Raw genomic sequence first — 23,795 nt, 5'->3', positions numbered from 1 at the left:
CATTCATACATGCGTTGCACATACCTAAAACATCTCAAGTAAATAGAGTATTACATACTGATAATAATAATAATTAAAAAAAAACAACGGCAGCAGATCGATTAAGTTTGCATAACGCCGTGCTAATGGGAAAAATACATTTCTTCCCCATGGGGACGGCGGCAGCCTTGGACGCCCTCAGGTGAGGCAGCACATCGTTGCTATGGCGACGCCAATGCAGAGGGCGAGATCGAGCCCTATTCCAATATCACGATATTCCTGATATCCGGTTGATCTTTGTCGTTTCAAGTAGGTATTAAGACACGTAAGAAAAGATAAAGGAACAATAGCAGCCTTAGCAGTTGATTTGTCCAAAGACTGCACATTTCTACGGGAGACACGAATATCAATGCATTGCACAATCGAACTACTATCCAGAATTGGAAACAAGAATATAGCAAACACCGCTTCCAAGCAATGCCATTAATTACAACAGTGTTTACACTATGCCAGAGCAAAACACTTTGCTCGATTTATGATACGTTATTAATGATGCATTCACTTTGTTCACATGTGAGCTAATGGCCATTATTTCACGATGTCCCCTTTCGTCAACGGTCTATTTATCACAGAATGACAGGAGAGCCATAATGGAGCACTTATGTAAGCATTCTAAAAGGTCATGGTTATCGCCATGTCCTCAAATTAGGCAGAATTTTGCCCAGTAACTATCAAACCACTCGACAGAACACAACAATGATTATTTCTAACGTACAAAATGTTATGATTGTCATGGGTAAACATCGGTCCCTCTATGTTGTTTAATTGTTTGTTTGCTTGCTCGCGCGTGTGTGTGTGTGTGTTAATGTACATGTTTTGTTTAGATATTTATATGGGGGGGGGGGAGCAAAAAGACCCCTTTTGATAACGTCAAATATTGGCAAACACGATTGTATCAGTAGCATTCTCGGTATCCGCGGTACTTCCCAATCACTCCGTCATAAGTTGTAGATTCAATGAAATTACGAATATAACTTTTAAGTCTGCTTTCGTTTCCCCTGTTTTTTTAAAGTTCTTTTAATTTAATTTTAATTTGATTCCAATCATTCTTGTTTTTTTTCTCTCTCTATCTCTTTACGAGACACTTTGACATGACCACATAGCAACTTGCAAAATATCATAATCCATGGGACATACAAAAATAAATATATCTCAGATATCATGAAAATAAAACAAAATTAATTCTTAAGAAGTAAACACAAACTGGCGTTTTTATTTGCATCATTTCATAACCCTGCAGTTGTCAAAAAGATCATAGAAAGCATTTAACTCAGACGATCCATTCATTAGGTTTTTTTTTTCAGGTTAGAATATAATACATGAGGTTTCTCGTCATATGTGTCTTCATGTTTGATATCTTCATCCATTGGATGCATCGAAGTTTGCTTGTTTTTGTCGTTGAATGGTTCGGTTTAAGGGGTAATCTTCACCTCGAAATATCAGCGACAGTGACAGTGCTCTGAACTAATATTTCATTTTGACAAAAAGTGGTCGGTGATTACAGACCTAAAAAAAAAAAAAATCATTAGCCGTGATTCCATACCCTTTCATATTTGGGTAGGAAAAGACCAGCACAAGATAAAGCGACTGGCAGAAAATCAACAGAATATCGACAAATAAACACACAAACAACAACAACACACACACAATTATAAACAAAGAAATCAAACAAATAAACGGACGGTAGAGACCAGAACATCACAAACGATTACAACAACAACAACAACAACAACAACAACAACAACAACAACAACAACAACAACAACAACAACAACAACAACAACATCATCATCATCATCATCATCCATCAGTCCCTCTCCCTTCACCGCGCGATAGACTCTTTCGAAGACTTTTAAATGAATGTCTGGCGAAGGGGTCAACTATAACAACTTTATAGAGTGCCTGTTACAGCACAGTATCATGGACCTATGAAGTCAAGAGCGGGTTTTAATAGTCACGGGCCGATGCCTTGGTTAATGAGCAACCCCGATTGTGACGCGATACTCTTTCGCTTCGAATAAGACGCTCCCTCGCTTCTCGCCACTGAACGACATAATGACCCTCAGATATTGGCCTTGTTAAACCTGATTGGCATGTAAAAGCAAACAAGAAAGGAAAAAAAAGGGAGAAAGATACTTAGAGAACAAAGCACTTTTTAATCCCTGGATTAACGGGCAAGAGAGAAATTTAAAAGGGGGCGTTCATTCTTTGCAAGTCTCGTACATGTATTTGCCGTGTACAATAGACGCGTGTGAATGACTGTGAGCAGATCGCCACTCCATGTCATGCCCATTAACCCTTTTTAGGCCAATGAGTCAAACTGTGAAACACACATTTCACACACACACACACACACACACAAACACACACACATACACACACATATTGACCGGTAGTTAATGTGGCATGCAGAGGGTTATAACACACTCTATACCTGTGATATTACGTGAAACGATCCCTGGGCAAGGTCCGTGGAGATTTGAGTCTCGAAGGAAACGGGTTAGCTATAATTACACTGTATCACTCAGCCTATTTTATGAACACTAATAGCAAGTGGATAGGATAGAAGAAAGAAAGTAGAACGGAAGGAAAAGCCGTTTTTTGTTTGTTTGTTTGTTTTTTTTTCTTTCTGTCTCTCTCCCTCTCTGATCAATTGTACTTTACCCCACAGGTAAAGTACATGCACTGCTAGAAGGCTTTTTGTTTCTTCAGGTCAGGCTCACTTTGAGTAGAAAATGACAGAAACTATATCAAATTTGGTAAAACACACTCGCAAGTACATTAAACATATCGCAAACAAACAAACAAACATACAAGAATAACAGTGTATAGACCACTGATGGAGCTACCCTGGGTAAAGAATACTGAATAAAAAAACAACAAAAATAAACAAATACTTGAGCGAGGACTGGCAGAACAGACAAAAAATAACAAAAGCAAAACACAAAGCAGAGAAAGACAAGCCTAGAAGACGAGACATCCTAAAACAAACATTATTCTAACAACAGGAACAACATACAAAGGCAAATTATCTTTTACAATCAATAAAACACATTGAACAACACACAGGCAAATGGGCACAAAAACGAAAATAGAACATGGAATGCAAACACCGAAGCGGACGGAATAAATGCCAAAAGGTCGCAACCAGATACAGGTGGGCAGACAGCTCGACCGAAAGGTTACTTTGCGTTCTACCCTGGCATAGAGGATGGAGCGATGGCGATCATTATTTAGTGAGTAACGCCGCAAACAACATAATTGTTTCAAATGGGGTGGAATCCAGACAAAGTGTCCTTTCCGGGATTTGTCTTTCCTTTTGTTCTGTTTCCCCCACCATCTTTATTCTAGGTCTTTGAGCCATGTTCAGGAATTATAAGATCTCCCAGTTTCTTTCTTACCTTTGTTGTGCCAACTGCGTTCTGTTTGTTGTTCTTGCTTTGTTTTGATGCGGGGGGGGGGGGGTTGTCCCATAATTTTCTCCGTCTTTATGCGTTTTTTAAGGTAATCCATGCCCGAATCAACTGTCCTGTTTTACTTATTTGTACCCAAGCAGCCTTATAGTAGACAAAACAAAACAAGAGAACGACGCGGACAAGAATGAAACAAGTGCGATAACCTCCTCTCCCCACTCACGACATTTGAATAACCCCATACTATGTGTGCACGTTTCCACGGTGAGGCTATCTCCACCTCTCGCTCTCAAGTATGCTATAACTCTATCTATCTATCCCTCCGTCTATCTATCCATCCATCCATCTATCTATCTATCTATCTATCTATCTATCTATCTATCTATCTATCTATCTATCTATCTATCTATCTATCTATCTATCTATCTATCCATCCATCTCTATTAGGCCCTATGTATTTCTGACAATTGACAAAAAAAAAATTATGTCACTACATAACTCACCGACATTCATTTCAAAACGTTTTAATTCACAATAACAATGCTGAATATAACTTTCTATGTTATAAATTGTTATCTTAATTGAGCACCAGATGTTACTTCTCTACAAAATCATTGGGCCAGTCTTAAAGGGCTGATGTAGTATTGGTTGATATGAGGATTCAGCTTTTGACTATTGCATATACTTATAAACCACTTTATCAAGATAATATGTAATGTAATAAAGAGTATAAACTTTAAATTCCTTTTAGATTTATATCATAATTCTAAAAGGAATTCAAAGTTTATTTGATAAAAATTACCATTGTTTTGAAATGCCGGAGATGTCCAAAAAAAAAAAAAAAAGTAAAACACAGTGATTCTACTAAAGGGTGGGTCCCACATTTTATTAGGGTTGTTTTGTTTTGGATATCTCAGCCAATAAAGAGAGATAGGGAGAGAGAGAGAGAGAGAGAGAGAGAGAGAGAGAGAGAGAGAGAGAAAGAGAGAGAGAGAGAGAGAAACAAAAACAAAAACAACAGACTAAATCTAAGATCGTGGCAGAACGCCGCCAATGAATTTTCGGGGTTGGGGCATAGGGCTGTGAAGTTCTCGATAGAGGGCGGCATTTTCATTAAAAAAAAAAAGGACTTGCGTCATTGTGATCGTGCCATTGTGTGCTAGGCGAAAAAAAATGCTTTATCCAGTTATCCCATACACAGAGGTAAACCAGGGCGCGCAACAGACAAACACACAGACAGACAAACACACATAGACAAACACACGCAAACATACACTCCAACACACAAGACAAACAGACATACACACACCAGTCAATGTCCCATGCTAGATTTGCTGATTTCAAGGTGAGGATGTGTGTTAAGTATTAGGATCTGATAATGGCATTTGAAAAATTAATGAAGAGAGAAGTTTTTGCTTTCAGTGACCTTGTTCCCGATTGTTTGTAAACTAACTTTTGACTGTGAGAAATGTTCAAAGGATCTTGTCAAAAGACACGCAAGACTGCAGCAGACATGCACAATAATCATGGCTTTACACAACGTACATCTTCCAGTTTTATTATTCAATGAAAAAAAAAGAAAAGGTAAAGTTGTTACAAATGTACAGATTCAAAAGTACCTTCAATCTACTTCTTACTCTTTGAGACAAAGTAACGCAGTTTGACGCTTGGCCTATACCCAGGCATACCATTACCAATTTATTGAGCTGGTCGCAAATACATCAGTAAGTACCTCATTTCTGTCCATGCGATCGATCAATTCCATATTAACTGTTCAGCATGACTTCATTTGGCATTAAATGGAGGTGGGGAAAAACAAAAGCATACAAAAAGACAAAGAGCAAACAAACAGACAAACACATAACAGAGTAGAAGGGTGGACTCTTCTTCCTCCTTGTAACTGGTGAAATCACTTTGTTAAACTGTATCAACATTATGTTATAATAATCAGGGTTTAAAGCAATACCACACACAAAGATAGTTGGAAATTTGGGACCAAAGAAAAAGTGTATTATACAGGAGAACCTCACTATAGAGGGGTTGGATACAACAAAACCCTCTTACAATAAGGTGACTTCACAGGTCCCAACTTTTTTTTTCCTTCTTTGCTTTTGTACCGTGATATAGTGAGAAACCTGATATGTATGACGTGGTAATTGCTACAGTTTTTAAATCCTCATTATCATGAGGTTCCCCTTTATTATGAGCATTTGTTATATCAGTATTCACTACAACAAGTATACTGTAAAACTCTCTCATTACTTGCAATTTTCTCGTCAATAACTGATCAATATCCACTTTTCGACGTACAACAATGGGCATGACTGTAGTCCATTACACAGGCAGAGGTAAGTAGTACTATCGTGTTGTGTTGTAATTAACCTGCACAAAATTACGCCACGGAAGTAGCCTGAACTAGGGGCGTTTCTGTTTGTATGCCAAAATTCCACAAATCAATTTGCTAAGTAAGGGGCAAAATCCTAATCTTTCCATGTAGTCTTACACAATTAAAGCATTCCTGGGAAAAGCTGTGTCACAGGTGCTGAATATCTGCTTGTGACATCACTGGTGCACACCCGTAAACAACACTCTCTCTGCACTGCCATTCGGGTATTTTGTTTTCTGCAATTAGAGCATAGAATGCAAGCTGACTGGTACCACACAAGATTCCGTCTTCTTTGTGTAAATATGACATTGCTTGTGAGAAAGATGAGCAATAATGATAATAACAAATCCTGACTTTGGCTCATTGCATTTTTCACACCAAATACTTAATCATACGCTTTACACTGGTTTTTTTTTTTTTTTTTAAGTTTCACAATACAAATGTCAAAAGGAAAATAACTTTGCAAGAATAAAATCTGTTTGAATATAGACAGTCAGGGTGATGACAGAGTTCTTTCAGCAAAGTATTCAACACCGCCGGTCTACAAAATGCAAAATTATGTTCATAAACCTTTGTTTGAAAGCAGTGGTATTTGTCATTGAGTGCAACTCATATCAATAAACTTGAAAGGGGTTGGGGGTGCGGTGGACAAAGAACCTGAATGATTTTCTCGATGAACAAAAAAGTTCTTCATGACTCTGGTCGACATGTTTGTAGGCCATCCTGTTATCAAACACGCATGATGTTTTACTGAACTCATCACAGATAGACCCACTCCCTAACTGATTCAGAAAATGGCATGAGACTAATTGCTGGGTCCGTGAAGTCCCCTTGGGATATGGGTAAGAATCAAAACTGGGTGGACAGACTGCCATGTACCACACCAAACTTTTCACAGAAGATGAAACCATTACCACTTGTAGCCTACAAGAACCGGGTGGGTTCGGTCAAAGTTTAGCTGGAGATCAGAATCTGGCAGCAAATAGGTAAAAAAGGACTTGGTCATGCAGTTTCAAAAAAGAACATTAGCAAACTGAACGAAAAGTATAAACACACCGACACTAAGGGGATACAAGAATGGCTTTCAATGTGGTGTACTATATTTACATTAGGGTATGTCACACTTAATGACACTCGGTGCTCTGAGATTGTACAGGGGCCCGTTTTATCAAAATATAAAATTGATTTTTAATTTCCTTACCACACAGGCTGCCATAGACTTACAGTTGAAATCAACTATATAATCAATTTTAACTTCATAAAACAGGGCCCAGGTATACATAGATTTGTGCAACAGAACGATTGTAATCAAAAAAATATACATCCCGTTTTCATATATAGTGGCTGGTTTGGAATGTACCCTCTATATTGTTGCTTGCTAGCAGAAGGACCCTAGCAAGTTTACATTGTGCAAGCCTTAGGGCCCTTCTGCCAGGCAGGCAAGAATTATGTTCTGGCACAATACAGGTGATTACATTATCAAAATATCTGAAAGAAATGCAATCACAAGCCTACAAATTACATCAAAGACAGGGGGCGAGAGAGAAAGGAGAGGAAAGGGGGAAAAAAAGACAAATTCAACTGAAAAATTAAGCAAGGGATTCAATCTGTACCACGTCATAACAAGGGTTTGTTATGTCCATCTGGCCATTCCCTGAAGGATATGATGAAATTCCAAGTCTCCAACATTTACTGTCTTTCAATGTCCATTCTATGATCAGTAGAAAATATGGCTGGTCAAGCAAATATAATTACAATTATGGGTTTCCCAGCAGAATCTCTGCACCTCAGCTGTCTTCTTCTTCACGCTCCTTCTCCTTTTTCTTCTTCTTTTTCTTCTTCTTCTCTGATGACGGTGTCTGCATAGGAAAAGACGAAGGCATTGGGGTTATTAATATTCACATCTTTATTAACAATTACCCATAATGTTAATATTGCTGACATGAAAAATAAATACATCACCGTATTAAAGTACAAAAGAAAAAATTATGTCATCAAAAAGTTATTCCCCTAGACAAGGAGTATCAGGCAGCAGATATGTAATTGTGCACTACTTAGTAATACTTTAAACTGTTGAATAATATTTCTGCAATCCATTAATGAAATGGATGTCTTGTTGGTATAAAGAAACCTTGGTATTGCGTGTGATGATTTACACATCACCTTAGTTTGTTGGCCCTTTTTGTCAATGGTAAAGAAACTAGTAATGTCGCTAAGATTATCTAATTTTTAGCACTTGTTTTTTACATCATCAAATAAGATACATAAGCAACACAAAAGGGAAGCATTAACTATGACCATCAATATTATGTTGCCAGCACCATTTTGTAGGCACTTCACTAAAAACACCTCACTGCTGCTTGAAACAATTAATTATAACTTTACCTCTGTGATCGACTCTTCCAATGCAGTGGTCTCCTCCGTTTCCGCTTTGATTTTCTTCTTCTTCTTTTTCTTCTCCGATTTGGGTGTCTGATAAAAGTGATCAAAGAAGGAAGGCAAATTGTAAATCACAAATACAATAAAACCAACAGAATTCTCATACTCCAGTACTGAAACAAATTTGAGTTCATGGATGCTACGATTCAAAATATCGAGGACAGTTTAAACTTAACTACCTGCAGTGCATATATGAAACACATTTCAGGTTTTCATTCAATGAAACAAGTAGAGACTTGGGTTAGAGACTTGGTGCACATCACCGATAAAACAAGCCATAATACCCTCCTCAGAAAGAAGACATACAATTTTGCGATGACTTAAAAAATTCAAAAGAGACAATTTCTCAGGAAGAAGAGGAAGCTGTCATCATACTTATGTCCTTGTCACTTCTCTAAAAATAAATCCAAAGCAAGGTCAGATAAGCCAAGAAAAAAACAACCTGACAACAAAACACACACCAACAGCAACAAACTGTGTTTCTGTTGCACTAGAAATGCTGCACTCGAAAACAAGCTTGATTTGATGGGACTATCTACAGCAAAGCTCTTGAGTGCACAAGTGACAGATTAGAGCCTTTTTATGGAAGCATTACCAAGCATTGGCTTCCGTGCTCACTGAGAACAACTCACAGTGTCATCTCAGCAGCGCATGAAATGCGGATCTATGGGTCTTCACGCTTTAGTACCTGCCATATCCGCCCCTCCCAAAAATCACTCATTTGCTCACAGCCGCTCCTACCCATGTATGTGTGTGTGTGGTGCGCGTGTATATGTGTGTGTAATCTGGGTGTGCATTATGTACATATGTCGTGCATTTGTAGAGGATGTAGGTGTATAAACATGTTGGCAGTGTCTGGTCACATACAAAAATTAATCATCCACATACAGGTAAACCTGGGATTTGTGATACCCTGGTAAATCAGACTTTCAAAGATGCAGTCAAACCATTAACAACACATATTCTAGAATAAGAGAGGGTTACCATGGGAATGCCTACCTCTGCAGCTGACGTTTCCATGGCAACCTCCTCCGCTGCCTCTCCCTCTTCCTCCACAGCAGCCTCCGTCTTAATCTTCTTGTCCTTCTTCTTTTTCTTCTTCTCCTTCTTGGTGGAGGAGTCCCCATCGGCACCGGGTGTAGCGGGTGTGGTCACCTCAGGGGCGTCGGCGCTGGAAGTACTGGACTCTCTCCTCCTCTTTTTGGCTGGTTCCTGAGGTGCTTCAACTGGTGTGTCTACTGGCTCTTTCTTCACACTGGAGAAACAAGAAGAGATTTGGCAAGTTTTTTCTATTTATCCTTGTTTGAAATGAAACCATACTTGCTATGTCATATTAGAACCTACAATTGTAAGTTTCCAATACCATAGGCAGGTGCGGTTCTAGGACAATTACCTCAGACCCTTCCCCTCCCCCTATATAATAATAAGGATAATAATAATAATAATAATAATAATAATGATAATAATAATGATAATAATAATAATAATAATAATAATAATAATAATAATAATAATAACAACAACAAAAATAATAATAATAATAATATTAACAATAATAATAGTAATAATAATAATTATAATAATAATAATAACAATAATAATACTAATAATAGTAATGTCTTACTTACCCAGGGTAGCCTCTTCAGTGTTGCCACTGCTCTACCAGAAGGCCCTGCTATTATTATTACCCTAGCATTGCCAGGTACCCATTCATACACCTGGGTCGAGAGGGACATAGTGGGTAAAAACATCTTGTCCAAGGACGTAAGCACTGGGCGGGATTCGAACTCGGGTCTTCCGATCAGGAGTCGCGAGTCTTATCCACTATGCCACAGCGCCCCCCTGATCCTAATCCTTATCCCAATCCTAACCCCGATAAAAATTCTAACTTTAAACTTAACCCTGAGCCTAATCTTTACTCTAACCATATCACTAACCGTTATCTAGTGGGGGGGGGGGGGGGGGAATTGTCCTGATATGGGTTCAACATCAATTTCTAGTAGCTCCAGGTCACTGTCATTGCAATCTGGCAAACCAACCGCAGCTGGGTAGACACTCCTCCCATCAAATTTAGACTGAGAGTGAAGAAGCATCTGTAGGATTGGTCAGTGTACGGCAGTTCTCACCTGTAGTCCTGGTAGCCTTGCGTCCACTCTTTGGGCGTCTCGGCGTTCGGCTTTCCGTGCTTGTCCAATTTGCCCTGCTTGATTAGCATCTTCTTCATGCTTGCCTGCAAAACCAGAATCAGAGATGACAGATAAACATTTTTTTGTAGAAATAACTACGCTCCTACGGTGTGAGGACAGCACCAGGGAATTGCATGGACGATAATATTGCATTTGTGTCAAACAGACGTAGTTAAAAATGTTTGTAGTAATGAAACTCGAGGTGTCATTTCTCACCAATGTCATTTCAATTTCAATTTCTCTCCCCCGCCCCCATTTCCTTGAATTATAACCATCATTGATAATAGATTTTACTACGAATGAAATTCCGTTGAATCATTTGCATGATGAGGTAGGCAATTTAGTGAACAATATATATAATCCAAATGCATGACAGCATACAGACATCCCGCAAACTTATCTGCCATGATCATGGCCATAGCAGCTGCCTATCATGATAATATAATGGGCCCTCCATCCTTTGCGGTTTTGTACTCCTCAACTCATTCCAGCCATACCATCTTATCCTATTTTGATAAGAAGCGAATGTTCTGACACCCATGCCTCCTTAACACCACAGCATGGAAACACTGTAAATCTTTTGAGCTTGTTGCTAAATAGCAAAATATCATATTCACTTGCGATTTCACGATCACTGGTCCCTTGTAAACCTTAACTCCTTGCGTGATATGTTTTAATGTCCGACTAGGTCGACAGCTTTAATACGAACTTTGCATATTTTGTTCAAACACAAAACCACGCACTAACCAATTTGTTTCAAATGCTCTCCACTGCTTTGTCATTACAATTTACACATGTACATGACAGGAAAGCTTGCATTTTACAATACCATTTTGCTGTACTGCATTTCTAGCATAAATGCTACTATAAAAAGTTACAAGGCTTTGAAAGACAATGCTTTCCATAAGTGCTCATGCATCTCTGAATAATTTGGCACAGGGGTTTACACTGAGGCATACAATGTACAAAGAACTAGAAAAGCACTCTGAGAGCGCAGACCTCCACCAAACACGCAGCCCATTTCCACCACTGATCTTGTTCTTCCATAGAGATATCATTGCACCCATACACTCGCCCAATCGCCCGGACGATTTCCCAATACAGTATAGAAACCTTTTGTTACGTCATAAACCCTCAGCTGCACGGCGCGTCTTACCTAGGCAGAAACTAGAGCACAAACTTTAGTGCGCGCATGCAAACCTCAAATACGCGCATCCTGAACTTCCAAGTTCATTGACCCTACCTGCCTAAATATCAAAAATCCTTCATAAATTCCCCCAAAATTCTCGGATCACTGCCAAAAGTTAATCATCTGTTACTTGTATCATTCTAAACCTTTCCTGCAAGTTTCATCCAAATCCGTGAACTACTTTTTGAGTTATTTTGCACACGGACAAACTGACTAACCAACCAACAAACTAACGGTAACGAAAACATAACCTCCTCCCTTGGAGGAGGTAATTAGAATAGTGAGCTCAAACATCAATGCTAGAAGATGAAAATGGGTGGGTATTTTTCAAAGTTTGTGTGTCCCTTTTGCAACCCTGAAAATTGGATTCCTTTCACAAGCTGCTATATTGTAGAAGTTGGTAATTCAGACCTTTCCTCGGAATAACAAAACTGGAAACTTCTTTCTGATGGGAAGAAGAGGGGAATGAGGGGAATTCTAAAGGTTATTCTTGGTACAAAAGGGGAGCGATTTCTCAAGTGACATTGGGTCAGTTCTTCATGTCTTTTTTTTTAAACTCTGAGGTGTATTACGTAAGATTTCATATTTGATGTTGGAGACATTATTCCTCAACCGTGCAAAATTTTGCAATGTTTGCAAAAGGGATATACGACCTTTGAAGACCTAGAGCACACACACTTCATTCTAGATTATGACCTCACCTTTGGTCCCAGACCCCACTTGCGTGGGTATACGTCCCTCTCCATGATGACTCTCTTCAGCTTAACTACCAGCCCGTGGTCAACCGTTGCCATGGTAGCGGTCGTCATGAGAGCAATGCCCAGGGCGATGGCCTCTCCCTTGGTTGTCATGAGGACGACCTCCGAGTTGAGTTCGATGCCGTCCTCGAAGCGGAGGACACCTGGAAGCATAACCTTGGCACCGTAGCAGACAGAATTCACCTAAGGCAAAAAATCAGAATGAACATTTTATGGGATAGTTTGCCTGGTTAAACATCATCATTCATTTTTACTATCACAAATGAAATTCAATGCATGTATTCACGTACACTTTGAGTAGTGGTACTGTAAAAACCTGAAATTTTTGTGTGCATGTTAATTTCATGAATATAGTGAGAGCAAAGATTCATGAAATTAAACTGCATATGAAAGTTCTTGTCTACACTATATGCATTCAATGCCAGTGACAATTCGCAAAAATTTCATGCCGCAAAAATTTCTTGTTTTACAATAATCATGTGAAATATCGTGAAGACATTTTACTGGAACATGTTAGTATGACAAAGTATGACAAGAAATTGTTTAGGCCCAACTCGAAGGACAAAGCTCAATGGCAAAGGTCCTCCAAATATCTTCCAAATTTGGCTTTCTAAAAATTCCATTTCATGGTAGCATTTAATATGTAAATACAATGAATTTGAGAGCCTAGCGTAAACTTCTCTTCTTTTAATAGCAGACGAGCGAGACACAATTGAACGACTGATTAGTAAACGGGACTCGCTTTGCATACAACAATCGCATCCCGCTTTCCATAGTCTATGTCGAGGCCCACTTGCTGTAGTAATTTCAAAAGAAGCCAGCAGAGGGTTGTGACAAGAGACAGATTCAAGCCACCAGTGAAAGGCCAGCCTCAGCATGAGGGATTCTGAAGACCTGTCCAGATGTCGCAACATATCCCTTTGAATTACACAATCTTTGCTACAAGCATTTGGCAGCACATATCACAACCAATCAGCAGAACTCTATCCCCAGAAGCTAATGCACAAACATATACATTTGCGCACCGAAGGCCATTGGATGAGTGTAGCACTGTCATTGGTCCATAAAAGTGATTAAATCATCAAGTAGGAGAGGTACACCAATTAAGCTGACCCCATGCTCACAAGTTACGATCACATTCACAAATCATCAACAGGTCCACGCATTCAGATTTGGCTAACAACAGCATGAGGGCTTTAGCACAGCACTACATCAAGCTTTCTACTGAAATGAAATTTGAAGTAATCAAACCTATCACAAGCATGGCACAAACAAAATGGAAGTACCCCAACTCCCTCCCCCCCCCCCCCCCCCCCCCCCCCCACCCATTTTAAATGATGTCTTCATCTTTTCTTTACAGTCTAGATCACGTCTAGGCCTACTCACTGCACTGTCTTTGAGGACTATCCTCTTGTGTGAGGTGAGGAGAGCTTCCATAGGCTTGATGGTTCGCCTCAGATAGTTCTCGTCTTTGTGGTTGTCGTACACCCACTGGGCATCAAGGACGTCGTGCATCGTCACCATTCCCTCCTGCAAAGAGCAGCATAGAGGAGCATATTTTACAATTTTAAAACTTTCCTGGATGGACAAGAGTTACAAAAGATGGAAAAAAAATATGCCGATTAAAGTGGAGAAATTATGTGGTTTAATTTCAAATTGACAAAATACATAGGGAAACTTTCTACAATATAGAGACTTATACTTGGCAAAGTAAATGTGGACTTTACTACATTTCTATATTATAAATGGTTGATTATGGAAATGCTCAAGAGTTTTTGTAATGTGGACCAACACCATTCAGGGATTAATTCTTCTATTGCCACCTCACAAAATGTATGTTATGAGATGAGTTATATACAGTTCAATTACATCATCAGCCAAAAAGTATCAAGCACTGACCCATGACAGACTAACCCAATCAGTGAACAGTGAAAGAGAGAATACTAGGAACAAATTTGTTGTGTCTAGTCTGGTACATTTCGAGAGAGACAGAGAGTTTTAAGGAGTGTGCTGGAAAGACAAGGTACCTTCTCGGATTGAATACCAGATCGCACTCTCCTCAGCTCCGCCATTTGACCTCCGACCCCAAGCAACAGACCGAGATGGACACATAGTGTCCTGATGTACGTGCCCGCCTCACAGCTCACCCAAAAGATACCTAGACAGGGTGAAAAAGAAAAGCACAAATGTTATCCATGGTTTACGCATGTGCAACATTTGGAATAAATATGATATAAAAACTGAAGGAAGACAAACAAATCCACACTGTTGCAAGCCAAGTGATCAGCTCTGCTTCAATACAACCATGTGTAGCTTCCTAATTGTTACACAGTTTGAGTTCTGCTTGTTACACCTCTCCTGTGTACAACAACAAACCTTTGTCTCATAATCAGACTTGCTTGTTTGTTAGTTTGTTTTTTTAATTCATATATATCATGCTGACAATATCCCTCTGTAAAAGGCTGGGCCAAATGGAACAAAAAATGCATTCAGTGTGAGATCATACTATACTTTATAATCTTGTGGAGACTTTGTGCTGAAATACGTAGATTGTGCTTGCACAAATACATTTCTTACGAGGTAATTGTGATCCACTGACTTTCCACACAAGAAACCACTAAAATAATTGCATTTTTTACTGGCCACCTATCATTTCTCATCAAATATGACAAAAGACGTATCCCCTTCTTTGTGTTTCCTAATTTCAGTCAGTGACAAGAGCACTTTATGATGAAATCTTGCCGATTATTTCTCTTTCAGAGTTGCATCAAGTTTCGCCATGCTTCCTCCATCTGTCTCTGCCACAAAAGGCACGAGGAAATAACGGATTCTGCCTTAAACAAAAAGAAAAGGAAATAAAAAATAGTGCTTCCATTATTAAAGCACTTCATCTCCAAGATCCCTAGATGTAAATGAACTCACCTAAATGTCTCTGATCATCATACTCGATGAGTTTGCTTTCGTAGATGGTCCTCACTCTCAGCTGTCTCTTCACTGCTGATATTAAAGGTGGCCTCTGGAACAAGGCTCCCGTCAACGTTTCTATCGCCTGATGAAGATGACGAATAAATAAAATTATTAACATGCACAGCCTTGGAATTCTTATTCTTCTTTGTATGGCACTCAGAACCCAGTTGATACCATTTTGTTGACTACTGTTCGTCACTTGGGGAGAACCAAGAGGGGTCGGCTTATTTGCCCATTTTCTAGTGTGGGGTGTTACAGTACGTGGGGTGGACCACTTCACCATGTTAGTAACCTGCTCTTTGTGAGAAGGTGAAGTGGGATATTTTATGAGTGTGTGAGTCATGACTACCTCACACATGGAACCTCCCTTTTATGTCCTATCCGAGGGACAGAGTGCTTTTGCCTCTTACTAGAGGGGACGGCATGATTACGCACAATATTGCTCAACTAGACTCACTGGGAATCTAACCCAAGACAGTTGATTACAAGTCAGACACACCAGTGGCAACCACCAACACAGCCACACACATCACTGCCCTAGCTTTGGAACTAGGCAAACTAATCAAAAGGGAGGTTTCCCTTCAAATAAATGTGGGTTCAGCAATTGCAAAGAGATCAGAAAGAAAACATGCAGTAAAAATTTCGAATAAAAACTGGAAAATCTGTTCATGAAAAATGAAGGTTCAAAATCTTTGGTTAAGTGAATCTAGCCCAAGTACATATACATTGTACATGTTTTGATTCAAAAATATATGCTGCTAATCAGCACTAACATACCCCCACACAAACATATGAATTCCCTAGTGTAGAGCATTTTTTTTTTTTTTTTTCAAATTGAAACAATGGAATACCCAAGGTTTAAAATTCATTTACACTGAGGGCAAGGCAGTTCCAATTACCTATAGCAAGTCCCTCAGAATATGATTGACTAATGTGGGGACATTATTTCCATAGATAAGTTTAGGATAGAAGTACTGTAAAGGTGGCAATCTTCACCTCTCTTGGCCGGGTAAGGTGAATCTGGCATGTTTATAATTTCACGCAGTGTCACGGCAATTGAGCAAGCACTTCTAACAGTACACCACTGTCACTGTGGCTACGGGTTTAGCAGCACACACATAGGTTCAAGGTAACTGGTCCCCATGACAGCAAATTCACTTTATGCCACAGGACTAGCAAACATGACAAATACTACAACTACCATAACAGTTACTTTCCTAAAATATATCTACCTTGAAAGAAAAGATATTAGGTGATAACAAGCAACAAATTTGCACTAGCTTATTGCTGCTGGAAATGTGTGAAAATATCCATCCGCAAAGTCTCCACGTTTACAGTATATTATACAAATAATGAATGTTTATGAGTGCAATGAACAGAATATTTCATGAGGTGAAAGATGAAATGATCCATTCAACGAGGTGCAGCCGAGTTGACTGGATCAAAGATTTCATCTTTCACCGAATGAAATATTCTGTCCATTGCACGAATGAAAAACACTTATTATTTGTTTTATATAACGCCTAAAATAGATCCCTGTCATTTGATGTTTTATCAATTTAGAAACAAGAGAGAATCCGAGATCGAGCGAGTGCTCACTGAGAGCTTTACGCTGAGCACGCTGTCGCAAACACACTGCAAACGCAATCATTTTACATGCGGAGTGTGCCGGGCTCTCAGCGAGCGTGCAATGGAGCAAATCGTATGGATCCAAGATTGCACGGTAAATGGAGCCACAATTACACGGATGATGACGTCATAGTGAAATGGGACGAATGATCAATGTCAAACAACCAATCAAATGACAAGGATCTAAATTAGGTGTTATATAATACGTGATGTTAGATCTCACCTTGGCTAATTTGGACTGGTTCTCAATGGCTTCATGTAACCTGACGATACACACATACTCCTTGCCTGGGGAAGGGGTCAAGGAAAACATGGTGACCAGGTTAGTTGATCAGAAAATTGGACCCACTTTCAAAAAAAGACATATCTTTTTGTTTACAAATCAAGATCCTCATTCATCATACCATGCTGTCCCACTAAAACCTTGTTAATTCTATTGATGCATACATTTATTAGTCATGTAGTATTTATCTACTTGTTTGTTTGTTTTTTCCATTCATGCTGTTATTTATTCACTTACTTATTTATCTAATTAAAATCTAAGGTTTGATACATGTAAGTAACTATTGGAAGTGGCACAATGCTATTGTTTAGATGCCAAGTATGGAACAGAGAGTGACTGCCCACTGACTATCTATTTAGCCATACTGAAAACATTTCTCGCTCATATAAACGTTATAAGTGTAAACTATGAATTCGAGTCAGTTCCAACAACATTGCACCATGCTGCTATCTATTTCAGCATGCCTTTATCCACAGGCTCCAGTAACAGGCATATCAACAATAAAAGTTATCTTGACAAAATGAACTCTGCAGAAAGTTTAAAATGAACCATAAAGATATAAAACACTGATAATGTTTCTCTGGATTGATGGTAGCTATCAGGCTTTTCTTAGGAAGCTTTACTAGAATTAAAAGAAAATTATGCAAATGTGTGAGCAGGTACAATAGCTGTTGGACTCACCCGCACTCTGCTGCGATTTCACCAAGCGTGTGGCACGCTCTATGCAGACGATGAGGCAACCGGTGACCTTGGGGTCGAGGGTGCCACTGTGGCCCGTCTTTTCCACCCTCAGGATTTTCTTGATCCATGACACCACTTCATGGGAGGATGGATTGGCTGGCTTGTCCAGGTTGATAAACCCACTCCTGCAATTCATCAAGGATATAAATTTAGAAGTCAGAGAAAGTTTTGGGTGCTGTACAGTATGTCTATGTTCTCTAATGGTCTTCCCTTCTATGGGAGAATATCTGTTGTCTCCAACGCAAATGTAGGTTTACTGTTCAAATCAAGGAATAAATGAGACATGCAGTGATTCTTAACTGTTAGTCCAATCTTTTTTGTATGTATAAGCATTCACAATATACGGAAGTTGGTTGAATGTTTACGCAAACACTGCTCAGGGGCAATTCCGCAGTTAGGTGGACATGACATGGATAAAAGAAATGTGCCTCTTTATCTTACTCTTTAATCTAGGTATCAACTAATGCCATGGATGTTCACCAATCATTAAGGTCTTTCAAATTCAGTAGATTTTATCTTTCGTATTGATTGATTTCGCGAGATCTAAAACCATCATTTAAAATGTACATATGGGACTGGGGATGCTGAAATTCACTTAAATGCAAATTACAGTGGGTTCCTTTGAAATTTTTTCCTCAAAGTTTTGCTAAAGGGTAAAAGATAAATACATTTAAATACTCCAGAAGTCATGTGACATTTTATCAATTACAAAAGGGTGAAATGACCTGCGGAATTACTCCGGACAAATGTAACATTACTAACCGTAACGTTACTAACCATGCTTTTGGGGGTCTAGCTAAGAAATTATTGGTCGAACTGCTAAAAAACATTGTGTGAACATTTGTCATGATGCAATAATTGAAATTAATGCAACACTTTGTTTGAAGTAATTTGAATTTTTGCACACTTTTTGTTACAAGACATTGATTTTTTTGTCATGTCCTTTTTTCGTAACGTTACTAACCAGCCCTTTAAGTTGCCATAGAAATTCTAATATTTCTTGGATTGTATTCATTCTTTTCTGTATCATAAACCTGGGAATGATGAACATGTTTTTGACATAATTTTGGCTTGAAATGAATAAATGGTAATTTAGTAGTAAAAACAAATATCTAAATTTGTTCAAATGTAACGTTACTAACCGCGGAATTGCCCTCCTTCAGTTCCTCATGAGAACTTTGTCAACCAACAAATCAAATTTATTCCTGCGATCTTCGTAAATTATACTTATGTTGCTAAATTACTTTACCTGCACCACACACACAAACAAATTTGATATAGGATCCAAAGTTCTAAGGCAGACAGTGAGAAACAATTTGCTCAGAAAATTATTGCAAGACCCTTGTATTGCCTTCCCCTTACTTTCCCTTCCTCTTTTGGCTGTATGGTGTGCAAAAAAAAAAAAAAAAAAGAGTCACTAACAGAGATGTTTATTTACACTTATGTTGGTTTAATCCTCTAAACAGACTAGGCTGAAGCACATTTACAGGCATGGAGTTCAGTCAAAGAATGTGGACTGAGCGGCTGCTTACGAAATGTAATCCTTCAGTTCTCTCTTGAGGGGGGAGCAGCCACAGGGAAGGGGCGTGTAGTGCCCTGTCCTGATGTTCAGTTTGTCATAGTTCTTGAGCAGCAGGGGCCAGTGGTCCGTCGTAAGTTTGGCTGCAGCCGACTCCGGCTTGATCAGAAAGTCTGCCTCATGCTGGATATCCTACAGAAAGATCGTTAGAAGCATACACAAATTTAAATGTGTCGTCGAGTGCCTTGAAAGCAACGGGGAAAATGGTAAAAGGGTGCTATATTGAAGTCAACAATTACCATATTCTAATCATCGTTTATCACAAATATCGCAGACTAAGATTGGATATCTTTTAAGTGGCAGCGATTTTCTCTTGAACGCTGCTGCAATTTCAACATCATTTCATATAAAGCAATTATGGATCATATCTGTCACATCAAACTTAGAATATCAATATCCCATTAAAGTATTACACATTATAAGTGCTGGACGCATTAAATACAAAATTTTAAAAATCTGGCTTGTCATTCCTGACATAAAATACAACACTACTACAATCATGTCCTGTGCATAATTTCAGAGTAAAATCCTTAATTTTACGAAGCACAGGACTCTTCCAACCAGTGCTGTTGACAAAGGTTGTATTGTAAGACCTCATGATGCAAAATATTCTGATTTTAATCCTGGAAAATCTTATAGAACTTGATCTCTTGCCAGAGGGAATAAATTTGTAGTGGCATTGTCAGGCAAGTGGCCACTTAGACAGGATTGACTACATTTCTACACTGTTTACTTACCCCGAGGTTCTTGGGTTCCTTGCTCTTCTTCTTGCTCTTTTTACTTGAAGCTGCTGATATAGGGGGAAAGAGAATAAAATGTGATGAGTACCATGAGCCATGGTAACTACAGGAGGACCTGTAAACAATATTCAACAGTCACAAATAATAATAATAATAATAATAATAATAATTTGCATTTTTACCGCGCTTAATACATGGTTTCTAAGCGCCTAAATACATCTCCCTGATGAGGGGTGGAACATCAAGGCACAGTAATGTACTCAGTTGAATGTACTGTTCATGTTTCTACAGTGATTAGCAATGTCAACTCAACTATACAGACGTCGTAGACGACTAAGAACCTGTTCCATGCATGCTTAGTTTTAGCTGCTTCCCAGCCCTACGATCAAACTTGTGTTAGTTTCCTCACAGTAAAAGGCATGTTTTTGGGGGGGTCAGGCCATCATGAAGACCAATGCTACTAGAAACCTACATGGCCAACTTTGTCAGAGAGGGTGAAACTGTCAAGTCATAAGATCCAACAAAGGTAGATTAGTGAAAAAACTCCTATTTCTAACTTTACTTTGACAAATCAACTTAACTGTTGTCTCTTTGCGACCGCACAAAGTTTATCTGCCATTTGCAGTGACAACAGTGTAGTGATATTCTGACATTATCTCACAGAAAGATGGGTATTCTTGTTTACAAAAATTGTTGCGTTCATCTCTTTTTTGTTTGCATACAATATGGTAATGAAATAGCTATGTATGACTATAATTTCTGTAGAGAGAATATCAAGAAATAAAAAATAATCTGCAAGAAATGTGGAATATTCACAACTTCTGTGAGTGACCATGACTTTCATCTGTTTGTGAGTTACCATGCTGCATATGTTCAGGGCCCATTGCACTTCTAGATTATTGAGTCCACTGTATTAGCACAGACATGCCAAGTTCAGAGGGCAGCTTGGCGTGATATTAAGTGGCACATCAGCACTCTCAAAGTGGGTTTAGTAAAGTGACTGAGCGGGGGAGGTATGGTATGAAGCTTCAGCATTTTCAAGCTGTAAATGATGAGATGTACTGCATACCTGATTTCATATTTTGGCTTAGTCTGATTATAAATAGGCACCTAAATATGCATATATGTATTGTACTGTACATGCATCTACAGTGATTAGCAATGTCAAACTACATATGTAAAACACTATACACAATATACATACTATTTCAACATTTTAAATATCATTTTTCAGTGGCTAGAAACACACTTTTATTTTTGGTATTTCAAGAGAAGGCTTGTCAGCTGTGTGAGCATGAGAAAGACCCTAACATTAGAGGTGTGAGTCTAACACAGTAACACAGATAAGTACAAGGAGACAGCATGCAGCAAATACACGTCTATTGATCTGACTGGTCAGCATCACATTGATGATGTAGATCTAGCTCTAGATCTAGCTTTTAATTATGTCACAAATGTCTAACCAGACCAAGTATGACTGATAATGTACAAGCAGGTAAGTGCACAGGATCAGAGAAGTAGATAACCCGCACCTCGTCATGGGCCCTATAACCCTAATATCGTCACCATGCGTAAAATTGCTACAAGCGCACTGAACAAAAATTTACACCCGGGACTATGTTCAGTACGCTTGAAAGTTTGCAGGGTTACCACAACCAAGCAAACTGAGGTGAAAACAGAACAGTTTTTCTTGAAAATTTTATATTCATGTAAGGAATGTGTTCTCAGTATCATCACGGTCACCCGCACACATTACAAAATGTACGTGCTTTGTCTATTTATGGGAGCGCAGGGTGGCGAGGTGCAGGCCCCTTCCCTAGCGCACATCTATTCCACATCGTTCTCATTCGACGACAATAGCTGCAAATTTCCTAATCGATCATTGAACTTGTGGCTCCATTTGAATCTTCAGCATTCTTCCTTTTATGTGAGTGGGATTTCATATAATTTCTGTGACGTAATGTGATTGAAACATGCATAAACATTACTATAAGTATAACAAGGTGCAGGTCACTCAAGCATAAAAAAGAACACCCAAAACCCAGCTTGCAGAAGGTAAATAGTCAAAGTACACAGAAATTAGACAGTAGCGTAAATGCCCCTGTAAAGCAAGCATTTTGTAATAACCGGTAGATAAACAGTTCTCATTCAGGAGCTAGATACATTGACATACGGATGGGGCCTGGCCTGGGATGGGGGGATATAGCCTAGCTAGCTAGGGGAGGGAGGAATACACAACAAGAAGAGCATTCTGCATTTTGGTTTGTTCCCGGAAAAAATGCATATTACTCTTATAACACATAAGTAGTAGACTGTCTAATGTTTTAAAAACATGTTACAACCTAGATTTCTAGTTACAGGAGCCATTTAAAGGCTCGATACAAGGCCTTGCTGCACTTGATACTGTTATGGCGAAGCTCTCACAGTCCCGCATATTGCTACTCATGTAATTCATGCATGCAGCCACATGGTTCGCGAACGCGAGGCTCGTGTTCGCTCTGCCAGCCACGTGGGACGCGGTGAGCGCGGTGAGGGACCACATGCACATACACTCCGCGGATTGTGCCAATTTCGTTTTTGCCTCTACTTGTTCAACTCAACTTTGTGCACCCTACAGTGCTTGATCCTCTGACGTACTCCAATAGTAATAAAGCTATTACCCTTACTGTACCATACGATAGCTAACTTTTCTTACATATTCTGTTCAAACCTACAATTTAGAAATTCAGTTGAGAGATCGTATGATTACTTACGTGTGCCTTCCTCCATTTTGCTTTCCCGTTTAGCTTGAGTGCAAATGTTGCTAACAACTCGGCCCCTCTCAAATCGGCCGCTCTCAAATCGGCCGCTCTCAAATCGGCCGCTCTGATCCGGCGGCGTTATCACATGCTGCGATGGAGCCGTGTGATGTGTCACAACACTACGGGAAGGAAAAATTGAAGATTGCGCACTGTCTTAAAATTTTCACAAGAGGCTTTTGTCAGAGTTTAAAGTTCGAGAAAGTGATTCTAAAGAAAGAAACGGGCACCTTTGACGAATTTGTTCGCACGCAAGATTACAATAGCAAAAGTATAAGAAGTAGAAATCGAGTAGTAGCTGTAGAGGTATAGCAGCAGTAGTCACAAGTAGGACCTAGGCCTATTTATGGTCCCGTATCAGTAAAGTCTGTACCAGTAGTTCGCTATATAGTTGTTGTATATCAAATCAAGCATATATGAAGTTTTCATTACGGCTAAAACTGTAGAGGTAGAAATTTCACATGTTTTCCGAAAAAAGTGATGTCAGAAACAACTATAAGCCTCATTTTTTTATCTATGAATTACAGGAGTAACGTGCCACTTCCTCACAATATGATATTCTTCCGAACCTTCCTGTTGAATTCTAATCATTCGACATAAAATGAATTATAGGCCTATAGATGTGTATAAGTTGCATACTTTGAATCA

The 23,795-nt window shown here is 39.1% G+C and overlaps 1 protein-coding gene across 1 annotated transcript; it reads right to left on the bottom strand.

Moving 5' to 3' along the window:
- Window positions 1–7,115: 7,115 nt before the first annotated feature.
- LOC139709508 (H/ACA ribonucleoprotein complex subunit DKC1-like) lies at window positions 7,116–23,269 on the bottom strand (the record flags this gene model as incomplete). Its single annotated transcript, XM_071621467.1, has 13 exons — window positions 7,116–7,697; window positions 8,224–8,310; window positions 9,277–9,532; window positions 10,404–10,507; window positions 12,354–12,593; window positions 13,797–13,940; window positions 14,438–14,568; window positions 15,333–15,459; window positions 17,230–17,294; window positions 17,971–18,155; window positions 19,563–19,741; window positions 20,347–20,399; window positions 23,103–23,269. Coding segments are annotated over 13 exons (1,810 nt in total), but the record flags the coding sequence as incomplete, so codon positions are not given.
- Window positions 23,270–23,795: the final 526 nt, after the last annotated feature.

Source organism: Diadema antillarum, unplaced genomic scaffold (assembly GCF_040938485.1).
Source record: "Diadema antillarum isolate AM-2024a unplaced genomic scaffold, OU_Dant_1.0 seq00001440_RagTag, whole genome shotgun sequence".
NCBI classification, from domain to species: Eukaryota; Metazoa; Echinodermata; class Echinoidea; order Diadematoida; family Diadematidae; genus Diadema; species Diadema antillarum.
The sequence above is the reverse complement of the archived record's forward strand: the minus strand, read 5'-3'. Positions and strand labels throughout refer to the sequence as shown.